This window comes from Calonectris borealis, chromosome 9 (assembly GCF_964195595.1).
Source record: "Calonectris borealis chromosome 9, bCalBor7.hap1.2, whole genome shotgun sequence".
Classification (NCBI taxonomy): Eukaryota; Metazoa; Chordata; class Aves; order Procellariiformes; family Procellariidae; genus Calonectris; species Calonectris borealis.
In genome coordinates, this window is record NC_134320.1 from 16597392 (window position 1) to 16609949 (window position 12558).

General features: G+C 43.2%; 1 protein-coding gene across 2 annotated transcripts in view; it reads right to left on the reverse strand.

Moving 5' to 3' along the window:
• Positions 1–3125: 3125 nt before the first annotated feature.
• The window catches only part of OSTN (osteocrin), a 51997-nt gene continuing 42564 nt past the window's right edge, over positions 3126–12558 (reverse strand). For both annotated transcript variants that reach the window (XM_075157095.1, XM_075157094.1), the window contains exons 2-5: positions 10122–10220; positions 7620–7837; positions 3801–3880; positions 3126–3479 (exon numbers count right to left, since the gene is read on the reverse strand). In XM_075157095.1, the coding sequence (XP_075013196.1) occupies positions 3457–3479; positions 3801–3880; positions 7620–7837; positions 10122–10220 (420 nt within the window). In that variant the 3' untranslated portion in view covers positions 3126–3456. The remainder of the gene's footprint in view (positions 3480–3800; positions 3881–7619; positions 7838–10121; positions 10221–12558) is intronic.

The window sequence follows — 12558 nt, forward strand, 5'->3', positions numbered from 1 at the left end:
AGGAAAAAATTATAGGCTATTGCCAAGAGAAGGGTCTCTCTTTCTATAAGAGTTCGGTGCTCTAGCTGAAAGGGAGGTGTATTACAAGAGCTGCACGGAGTGCCGCAAGCCGGTGTTCAGCTTGCAGGAAATCCCAACGCAATGAAAGGCCGGAGCAGCAGGCTCCATCTGTTACCTGCTAGCTGTTGCCATGCCTTCCTGACCCGGTGTGACAACTCCTCAGCAAGTCAGGAAAAGGAATACAGCGTCTGGGGCTATTTAACAGCTTGCTCTGATCCTAGACACAGGAATTCCCTGGAGTGCAATGCACCATGCTGCTTAGCAGTGATTTTTAGCCCACATGGTGTGCTACATCCTATCGGTACAGTTATTTAAGTGCTCATGGTACCCAAACTACCCCACTATTTCCTCACAGGCACTATATGCTGCTGTGTTAGCTGCTTCTGCTGGAGTGATGAATAAGTGTTGAATGCAATTAATTTACTAACTCAAAGCAAAGGCAGTGATGCTCTCCCTAGGCTCACCCTCAACATGTCACTGTGGGGGTCCCGTCCTTTCTCCTAAACACACAGAAGAGAAACTCTTCCTCAGGTGCCCCCTCCACATTGTGGCTGCTCATATCTTACCCATGCTTGGGCAGTCACTTTTGCTAAAGTTAATGACCCATGGGCAATAATTAAAGGGATTTCCCTTAGACATTCTAGTAGACCATGTTGATTTATTAGCAGAAACTCCTCACAGGCATCTGAATGGATTTGCAAACAGGCAGCACAGGGCAAATCTAGTGTGCAACGGATGCTGCAGTATATCCTCATTTTACATTTGTTGACATCCATGCTATGCATAATGACTGAAGTTTTCCAATATTGTCTACGAAAACAAATTGTGGTGTTCAGCCTTTCAGACATTATCATATTTTAAACAGCACCTGGATTTTAAAGATTGCTTTTTGAGCCACAGGAGGTCTCAGTGTGCTCTGTGGTGGATGGGGCAGAGGAACAGAAAGGCTGTTGCTTTCTCCCAAGTAATCCATGCAGTGAGGTGGGAGCCAAGAGCAGGACTGGAGCTTCCAGCTCCCAGTTCCAAGCAACACCACCACAGACACCTCTGTCCTGCTTTGCTTTCACATCACCCTTCAGATGGAGGGCATTTCTGCACACAGCTTACAGACTTTAAAACCCCTCTGTATTTGGAAGCCCAGGCTAATACCTGCTAACTGTTAAATACTTCTATGACCCAGCAGTGTCTTTGCAAAGCTGCTGTGTTAGCATTGGATTCCTCTGATCTGAGTCTCCCAAAATATGTCACGCAATGGCTCTGTCCATGCTGCTTTTGACAGACAGCTGTATGAGTGGTCAGGTCAGCACTTCCATAATCTGCCCGTGCCCCATACATACAGCTACCTTGCAAGCAGATTATCTGTAGACTGTCTGGATGAGCTCAGTGCAAGGAGATAACTGTTTACTAAACCGCAGGGTGGGCTCAGGATAGGTGGTGGCAGTGTACTGCAGAGGACAGGCTCTGGGCTTGTCTGGGACTGCATTTGCAGACTTGCTTCTAGCATGGACAGAAAATCTTGTCTTGAGTCAGCCAGGCTACATGCACCCACTCAGTGCAGCTCTCAGAGCCTTCACCTGCAAGCTTAAAGGCAGAAAATGAGCAGTGGGACCAGGGCAAAAGCAGGGAGCAAAACCCCAAGATGACCACATATGGACTTACAGCCCTTCTGTCTTTCAAAAGAAGGGCTGACTTTCAAGAGCTTGGTCTGGAAAGCATCTGTGGTGCTTCACCTCACACACAAGTACTGACAACTCACCCACTGAAGGAGGAATGATCCCCTAACTCAACTAGAGAGTGATCTGCTTGTTGGGAAAGATGGGGGCACCTCCTGATGTCATTCAGTGGTTTGTGCAGCTGCTCTCAGCAGCTTTAGCCTATATTGGAGATGTCAAGAAAAGCAAAGTTTCTTGCAAACTGTCTGTAGCTGGGCCAGTCCTGGTCTCAAGGACAGGGCTGTAAGCAAGAAGGAAAATGGGAAAGGCCCCTTCTATGGCTGAGCACTGATCCCTCTCAGACATTAATTGGATGCTACCTGCCCTTCTGAGTGGAGCCTCATCTCCCACTATGGCCTGAACCTGGGCAATTGCCCCAAAGTCCCAATCCTCACAATAGCTTTAACTTCAAAGACTCATTGATTCCCAACTCCTCTCCTGTAGCTGACTGAGAAGCTGACTGTATTTTTCGCCATTTTGCTAGCTGATGGCCAAGTGCTTTGTGCCTTATACACGATTAGGAAATTAACACTTAATTCCTATCTCCAGCCTTACTCTTTGCCTAACACAGTGTATTTGGCAAGAATAATTTTTTTTCTTAGTCCTGCATAATCCCTTTCTTAGTGGATCATCTTTTGCAATGCTAAGGATGATTTATACTCAAGAATAGCAATCTAAGGAATTTAGCTGACGTGGACCAAAGTCCAGGAAGGAGCATGTGAAGTTTAGAAAACATCAGCTAGGAATCTGAGCATTGAGATGTCAGTAAACAACTCTTTTCAGATATATTTTATAATCTGGAAAGAACTGAAAAGCATGAAACAGGATTTAAGATAACCTGTTTTACTCTGAAATGAAGTGGAGAGGAAATGTTTACATTTTAGCAGAGTGAGAAATACTTGAACTTTTAGAGCTGGATGTCTGATTATGCCCCGTGCACACATCAAGAGGCTAAAATAAGGCATATGATGCAGATGGCCTAGGAAGTAGATGACTTCATATTTGGACGCTATCCTATGTTATGCATAGGGAGGAGTGAAATGTATTCATCAGCTTAGAGGAGGAAACTGGAAGTCTCACCATATTTCAGGATCTGCCTACGATGAAAACATGTCTAAATATGGTGCAGAGATAAGAGAAAGACTTCTGGAAACATCAGCACAAATACTAAGGTATTGTCACAGTTCTTATTCAGACTAACTCCTAGTGAAATCAGTAGACATCTTCTCCCAAACAGCAGTTCAAATAAATTCTAGGTTTTTCCCATAACTGTTAAATCCTCCCTTCACCTACCAAACAAACGTCCTCTTGAAAGAAATGTGCAAAGCAAACTCTCTGCTTTTCATGGACTGCTGTTGGCATCTCTGGAAGTTTTATTTTCAATTCAAAAAATCTAACAGTCCTCGCTAGGATAATGAACTTCTGCAAGTTTAAGAAATAAATGCCATGCAATTAAACTATATACATATTTTCTGTTCCCTTCTATCAGTGACACTGTGCACAACTGTGAGAACATTCTGACCTGATGAATTGAATTTGTTATTATTTGTAAATGTAACATTTGTAAAATGCAATGTGAAACAGATTTTGCAGGAGGTCAATTCCTTGACTGTTGTATCATTAGTCAATGACAAGACATGCTGTGATGCATCTTCCATATTTCTGTAATGTTTCCAATACAGCATCAATCATTCAGAACAGAAGCACCTGTAGGCAGAAAAGCAGTAAACATTACATTTTCCCATGTCAGAAATGCAAGGCTTGGTCAAACACACTGTAAGGTGGTCTACAGGAGATGAAAATGTTAGGAATACTTGTTTTCTTGTAGGGGGGTACTAAGTTGTAATTTAGGGCATTCAAGCTAAATTGACAGTCACAATCCATGTTACAAGAAGCCATCGTTCCCCAGGCCACTCTTTCCAAGCCTACTGGCATGACTTGAGTACCTCCATGTAACTGAGAACAGGTGGGGTTCTCCGAGCCTGCCCACACCCAGAGTACTTTGGCTTACTTGCAGGAACTGCTAACCCTTGGTGTTGCCGAGACGGCTCACTCCAATCCGGTCAAGAGGAACTCCAAACCGTCTCTTAGGCAGCTCAACCACTTTCCTGCATGGGGAAAAAAAAGCAAAGAAGGAGGGAAAGAACTGGGGAAAGACATCATAGGAATAATCAAAATGTTATTACATCTTTGATTCCTCCATTCATCCCACTAACAACTTATTGTTCAGACAGAACAGCTGTGCAGGAGCAGCCAAAGATGTGAGTGTTTAAAAACAAGATGCTTCACTAGTCTTACAAAAGAATAGACAGGAGTTGCACCTGTTTTACAGACTGGCTGACATTGATCCACTATCCCCGTTTTTATTTGGAGCAACCAAATAATTTCACAGGTTAACTGCTACTCATAAAAGAAAGGAGATACACTGCATGAATAAAGGGGAGTTGTTTCATGCATAGTATCATATACTTCAGGTGACCCATTAGCCTGGATCTTTGAAATCTCCAGGGCCAGCTGGGGCTAAGATAAGCAAAGAGGTAGAAAGTATTGCACAGTAACAGAGGGGACAAATCAGAGGAGCCCTAGCAGGATTTTCCTATGGGGTCTCCTGCAATGCACTGTTCTCAAGATTGTATAGTGGCAACCCTTTGATGAGATTGAAAATGGGAGTTTTTTGGTTTTGGTTTTTTTCCCCCCATATGGTACATTTCCTGATGATTTGATGAATGAGGGCATGAGGACAGTGTGAAAGAAGTTTTATGTAGGAATATTTTACTATTATTTTTTTTAATACAAAAAAGAAGTTTTCCCATCTTAATTCAGCATTTTTGAGCATTTTTTCCACCAGCAGAAGTTTTATTGTAATTAATTGTGGAAATGGTGAGATTTTCCGCAGCTGAGAATAACCTCAACTTTTGCCCTTGGAAATACTTGCCAATGAAATGCAGGTCCAAGAGAAGCCCTGGAAGATGCACTCTTTTCTCTATCTGTGCTTGTCAAGGAACATAAATAAAACGAAATTTTGTTCTGTAAGTTGGCAAATACAAAGTAACCAGCAGGAGAGCATGCTATGGTGCACTCAAGTCTAACCCTATGTGCTAGCACTGCCATGCTCACTCAGCCTGTGGCTTTGGGGACTCTGCACACCCCACCCAGGACTGTCTAGTCCACGGTCTCATCTGAGCGGTCTCCTTTCCTCACACTTCTCGGACATGGGCTGAAGCCCAGAGGCATCATTCCAGCATCAGCAGCCCATTTCGCACTGCCTCTTTCCTAGCTACTTTTCAGATGAGGTCAAGAAATGGGAATTGACAGTGCACCATGTATGAAGGGAGCACCACATTGGTCATGCTGGAGTGGCTACAGAACATCCCAAATGAAGGGGAGCTGTCTGCGTAGCCCTCGCTGTCCCTTCCTCAAAGATTTACATATCCAGCATTGTTGCACTAAGTGATAGGGAAAGCAAAGGGAAAGACCGCCAAGGGTTGATCCTCAGTCTGTTGCCTCAAGGGCAGCACTCTGTTCCCCCAGGTGTAGGCACAAGCTGGTGCGGGGCAGGTGGGAGACTTGGGCTGCTGGAGTCATACTGGGCCCGACTTGATAAAAAGGGGAATTAATTTCCCAGACTGGATTACCGGGATGGGGGGGGAGGTTCTGCATCATTAGTTGTAACACCGTCATGCTCTGTAGTTAAACAGAGGAGGAAATTGTAACCTCATGCCAAGGGGAAGAGCTGCGCAGGCAGGGCAGCGCGCAGGCAGGGCAGCGCGCAGGCAGGGCAGCGCGCAGGCAGGGCAGCGCGCAGGCAGGGCAGCGCGCAGGCAGGGCAGCGCAGCTTCCCCTCTTGTGGCCATCCCGAGCCACAACAGGACAGGCACCGCTCCCTCCCCAGCCTGCCGCGCCGTTTCCATCTTACAAACCAGACTGTGCCTATTCAGCACTTACTAGGGACAAAGTGATGTTCGCTATTTAAAATAGCCTTTTCTAAGATTCCCGGAGTCTCTTTCTCTCCGTCTGTCTATGGATCTTTCTACATCTTCTGAAGACTCATATCTTCTTGCATGCTTTTCCTATGCTCTCAAAGCTTTATGAATTGATGTTGACGAACAAGATTAGGATCTGGGCCCTTCTGTAACTGGTGAGTGCCACAACAATCTCTTAGGTGGACTTATATTTGAACTGCTCTTTTCCAAAAGTTTCTGCTGTGTTGCCAGGCACTACACACACTGTATTAATTCAGGGGGCTGAATCTATTTAACAGCTTTCACACTTCAAAAGTCATTATCTGGTCTCTAAAGGTAACCATCTCAGCTGGTACAGGAATGGGCTGTTATCTACTGTGTGCACGACAGCCCTCTGTTTTACTCCTCTAAGTGCAGCAGCCTCTGCCTGTTTCCACCTAAAGGTACAGCCTTTCTCCTGTTACGTAGCACTCATCCGATCTGCGGTCGTGCTGATGGTGGTATCTTACTATCAACGCAGTGATCAAGGCAGCTCAGATGGTTCTAATAAACAAGCCAATCCCAAACTCAAAATCTAATTACCTCCCCAAAGTGATAATCTCAATGCAAAACTGCAAACTGTGCTGATGATGCTGGGAAAGGAGGAATTTTCTGCAGTGTGTCACTCATTTGCATGAGCTCATCATTCAGAGACAAGCTGTTAGAAAAATTGGACAATTTTCACCACAGTTTCCCTTTTTTGTGTTTCTGTTTCCTTGTACTGCACGTAGAATGAAACAATATTTCCACCCCAAAAGCATGAGACAATGTACTTTTGCAGAAAAGGCACTGCAGCTTCAAAAATTACCTTGTATTTCTTCCCCTGGAAAGGGAAAACATGCTCAAAAGCAAACAAAGAATGAGCTGATTCTGATCTCTTGAAGAGATATATAGAACAGAATAGTTCTACTCAAGGTTTTAAGAATTTCGTATTTTATCACTTTTGGCCGCAGTCAAAAAGTCCTAATAGCGGACTGGGTGGATAAATGGAAAACAACAAGAAAATATTGCAAAACTGTTTGAAAAAAATACTTGTAATGTTGACTGGCTCTTGTGAATATTTTCCACTTCCAGATTAAGCTTTAAGCATGTTATTAAATACTTTGTGGCATTGGGGATTCCATCCAAAAGAAGACAGTTACCAGAAGAATGGAACAAGACAGTTAAGCTCTTTCAAATATAGCGAACAGCCCTTTGAGCTTTGCCCCAAACTCACTGGCTCTCCCCAGCCATATCAGGCGTCATTGCTTAGCCCTGCTATAAACATGCTTATCTTCAAACGTGTACTGGGAAGGTATTACTCTACTGCTGTATTGATTAAACCCTGGCTTATCATAAGTTGATCGAGGTCTTGAAGCCCATTCTATTAACTGTCTGCCCATTTTCACGACGTGTTCTTTATCTTGCTGTTCAAGACATGCACACCACCATACCTTCTCTTCACCCCAGCCTCTGGAACGCCTGGTCCTGCCCCTCGGCTTTTGAACCTCAGGCATATTTTTGCTTTAAATAATCTCGTGTTCAAAAAAGCAGTTTTAAACTGAATGTTAGTTTACATCAGTGGAAAGAAATGTACTAAAAAAAATGCATATGCTTGAATATTCTTTGTTAGCTGTATGGCACTGCAGGGATAAATGAACCAGTGCATGTATTATTCATCAGAGCTGAAGGATTACACACCATGCAACCAGAATGGTTTCTGTAGAGATTCCGGTACCCTGACCAGAAGCACCTCACAACTGACCAGTAAACCTGCTGGTGGCTAAAACTAACTCATCTGTATCCAGGACACCTACCAACAGCCTTCTTTCAACTTTATCACTGATAGGAGCATCTAAGAATTTACCTCTGTTTGCCTTTAGCATCCACAGAAGTCGAAGAAATCCTGTCGATCGGGGAGCCAAATCCAGGAAAACTTCTTTTCTTCTTGGTCTCGGTCACCTCATTCTCCACAGACACCAGCTCATCAAGAAGGAACAGTTTGGCTGCCAGGTTGGTGGCTGACTTCTCTTCACTGGCAATGGGATGTGCTCCCACGCCCGGAGCAGCAGAAGGCTCCAAAGGCTGCAGAAGAAAGGGGGGATGTTTGCTTGCTGCTCAAGTTCCAGAAAAACCATTTCAACCAGTATCACAGCAGCAGTCCTATAAATACATAATCTCTAGGATACTAAACCTGGGCCAATGTTTTAAAAGAAAGTTCCTTCTGTGAAACATGGCCATTTTCCACCCACAGGAGTTTGCCATAAAAGTTGGGATTTTTTTTTTTTGATAGAATTGAACTCGCCTTCATTATTATTGCAAGAATTATCAAAATTCATTATTCCACAAAGCCTGTTTTTGTAGGCCAGCCCACTATCCCTATCTCAGCAGCATGATTAGTATCAATTTAGCATGAGCTGAGTAATTTCATCCTTTTTAAAAAGGCAATCACCATTACTAGACTCCAATATCGATCCTGATATTTTTCAGAAAACTGATTTTAATTTTTTAAATGAATGCTAATAAATAGTAATAAAAAATCATACAGAACTTTCCATCCAAAGCTGACAAATTAATTAATTGTTATGCAAAAAACACGCCAGTGCTCAGCACTGGCATTCAAAGAATTTATGCAGTAACACTATCTGGGGAAGGGGAAAGGAAAGAACTGTATCAGCTCAACACAGAATTTTGAACCTTAGTTATGACATTAGGCTTAACACCTTTTCAAAACCAAGCTCTACTTTGCTACCTGGAATAGCTGAAAATATTGGGGTCTATCAAGAGAGAAATGAAACAAATCAAAGTGAAATATTTGCTTTGCAAATAACAGAAAAATATAGGGCAGCAGCTAGTCTACGAAAGGAGATGTCAAGCTCAAATCATTCTCTCTTCAGATGAAAGAGCCTTCTTGCTCCACTTGATCTTCACGGAATTAGATAAAAAATTCTAACCAAAACCTTTATTATATGCCTTGAAGCAAGTTTTTCTCTCTCTTTAGAATCACACTGCTATCTTTCTTATTCATACACAGTGAGTTTAGTACAAATGTAAAGGAAGCCATCACATGGATGATGTAATATGCTTGTAGCTACTGCGGCCCACACCATAGCTGTGGTGATGACGTTGCCCACTACTGATGGGTGGCATAACCTGTGACGGAGTGTATAAAACTGTGACCTTTATATAAGGAGGAGCACATGACCACAATGATCACACAAATGATGTAGCACTGTTAATACTTTTGTAAAGGATCTCATATAGTCCTCTGACTTTACTTTTTATGAGCACTGAGCAATCCTTTCTGTTCCCTTTCAGGGTTATAAAACTTTCATAGACGTTTGCAACAAAATTATGCCCTTAAAAAAGACTGAACTCTCCCCTCTAGTTAGTGGGGATAAATATCTACAATAACGCTTGAAACTAGAAGTTAAAAAATAGCCTCTGCTCTTGAGTACTTTGTGCAGTATCACAAGTACATCCCCCAAGCCCTATTTTCCATAGCAAATATTATTTTGTGTAATCAGGGCATGCTCACTTGAAGACAGAGAGCAAGGTAGAAGGATCCATCAGTATTCTTCAGTATGCATCTACCTTCTAAGCTGATCTTAAAAACCTACGTAAAGACCCTACAGCCAAACAGTGCTACTTTGATTAAACTTTTAGATCCTTGATGTTTTTATGGCATGAAACCGTTACATAAATACCTTTCCTGCCAGATCTGTTTTATGTCAAGATGACATGAAAAAAGAGAATGCAGTAGAAGTATTTTCAGGTGCAACCTCTGCATATCGTACTGCATGAAACGTGAGACAGTTCTCCCATTTCATCCGCTGCTTTCCTTCGCAAGCTTAGGCTAGTTATTTTGCTCCTTCCCCCTCCTTGACTCTTCTGTCTCCTTTAATTTGTAACTTTTGTGCAGGTGGTTTTCTCTCAGGATCTCCTTATGGCTTCCGAAAGCTGCAGACTTCTCATGCTGGTATTTGTCTTTAAGAAGAAGAATGAAACCTTCCCTTCAGTGTTAGAGGAGTTTGCTCCCCTGCCATATCACCTCCTTTTCCTCTTCAGGAAGTTCTCTATCCAAAGTCACTGGACAATGTTCTAAGACAGAGAAAATCCCATGGTGCTTCAGGAGAGGTTGCATGGAACTGAGTGAGACTTCATTCTGTCTGTCCTCCCAGAGCCCTGCAATTTGCATCACTCTTTTCACTGGGGAAGTTGTCCTGCTCCTGTTTTGCCCTCATAGAATCAATACCGACCGTTCACCTTCCAACACAGTTTGGAGATCGTGGCGTCTCCACACTCTGTGGCCAAGAACAACCGGAGGAAGATCAGGGTTACGTGACAACCACCAGAAACATTCACCTACCTCTGGCGCTGCCTCCGCGAGGAGCACTGAGCTAGAGTGCCACTGCAGCAGGGTAATCACAAGGGCCAAATGCACCACAACAAGCTGGAACTGCAGCATCTGCAAAGGTAAACAATCTATTAATGGCTTCACAGATGCATTCCCAAGTTCCCAGAGGAACCTCTCTCCAAAGGTCTTTAAGAAGTGAAAGCAAAGGGAGATGCTGTTCTCATGGCTGTTCATGTGTTTTATCTTACAGAGTCACTGCATAAAAACCAGATAGTGCCAGCTGAGGGCCCTTCACCTCTGGGTGCAGAATAAGCTCCCTCCTCTTTGCTCCTTTATAGCCCTGCAAATCTTTTAATTCCTTTCTGCACAATGGGCAGGAGTAATGAATGTAAACTTGTGTTAAAACCAGATGAACTAGATGCTCACTTGTAAGCAGGGGGACTTTGGCTCATAGTCACCCAGGTTGACCTTGATGTCCCCACATGCTGGACAGGTGCCTAAAGTTGTTACAGAAATCACATCCCTCCCCAGCAGCATTTCGAAAGCAAGGCTGCATTTCATCAGTCCTCAACATGAGTTAATGGTAGCCACAACTTCCAGGATCTTCTTGGGATCCTGGAATACAGTTATCCAGCTCCCACACCTGGGAAAATCTTACATGGGAATCCATTGCTCAGGCTGATGGTGTTCTGACCAGGTGCCACAGCTGCAGATGCCTACAGAGCCTTTAAATAATTCAGGGAGGGTCAAGTTTTGGGAGGCTCAGGATCAGGGAGCTGCTGCCTGGAGGGGTTTCTGCAGCCATGGGTTTAGGCTACATTGTTTAAGCCCTTGTTTGGATCTAGCTCTTAAAACCTGATGTGCCTCCAACTCACCCAGGTGGGAATATTTCAGCTGATGTTAATAAGAACTAGGCTGGGGCCTCTAGTGCCAAAGGTATCTGCCAATTTGCTGATTACCCTATCTCCAGGTCCTGCCCCAGAGTATAATTCAAGCCTGATTCTACCATTCTTTGCTGACTCTCCACTTGGCAAAAGCAGAAATAGGAAGGATGTATAAATACATATCTATTATGTACGATAGTTGTTTTATCCTCTGTGTAGAAAATTTCCCATTAGATCAGGCAGAAAACACATGGTAAAAAACATTTGGCTTTGTACTTTTTCCCACATTACAAAAGAGAAAAGCCACAAAACAGTTTGGAGTCCAGTTTTAAAATGTAAAGATATAACATTTGTAGTGTTGTTTCTTGAAACTCTGTTTCTTGCTTGGCTTTTTCAATACATTTTACATGTGCTTCTGGTATTTGGTTACTCCATTATATATCTTTTCTTTTATGTTGTCCATGAGAGATCAGCAGTGAGGACGAAAGCTGCTGGTTATTCTGTAGGGGTGAAGCAGCCTAAGTTCACTGGAATCACAGGACAAAGACAAAGCAGTAAGCCAGGTGGTACCACTGTCTCTCAGTCCGATGGCAACAGCCATTAAAGTCAGTCAAGGGTCTGTCTTGGTGTTTTTAAAGCTGTAACCCTCTACAACGTATATTTTTGTATGTGGGTGTGCATTGAAATTTGAAGTAGTAGTCTACTACCTTCACAGGTAACCACATCCTGATTATTTGGATACAGAGACATAAAAATAAATGGCAAGGTTAAAAACACATGTTTATTATGGTTTAAGGTCTGTGCTGGTATTCATTCAACCCAAAGACCAAAGAGCTAAAAATAGCAACTGGTACACTAATCAAAATAAACATTAAGGCACCTGCAACACAAAAGACATTTGATTAACTGGTCAGAACTTGACGCCAGTGAAATTAGAAGCAGAGGAAATTGTAAGGACTTAAACCTTGGCTCTAGTTCCCATAGAAATGAGTGGCTAAGAAGCAATGTCACTGGTTTAAAAGGAAGCAAAACTAAGTCCAGCAAGATCCTGGTGCGCTGATTTTCACGCGGTGTTGTGACCAAGGCAGGAGAAAGAAGCAGGTTTGTTCTAGTGGCCCAGTTTAGCTCTAGAAAAGCATTTGCAAAACTAAGGGTGCAATAAGGACTATGTAAACATAATTAAAATCTCACTGTCTTCTGCCAGTCTGGGACTTAGCTTTCCACCTTCAGCCATGTCGTAGGATCTTATTTGTTAAAAGCAGTTGTTGATTTTTTTCCCTTGAGCTCATCTGTTGCAGTTGGGTAAGCACAGCCCTCCTGCCAAAAGGGGCTTTCCCAGCCATGCAGTGGTTATTGCTTTACCCCTTCCACGTTTTACTTTGGCCCATTCCAAGAGAGACCTAAAGTGAGGCTTGACAGTATTTGTTACTGAAGGAGAACAACCAAAACTCTGACACCACGTGGGCCTTTGAAAGATGCACACTTCCCACTTGTATTGAATTTCCATCCTTCTTCTGGAAAACTCTTCACCACCAATTTCACAGAGACAGGTCAAGGGATTGGGG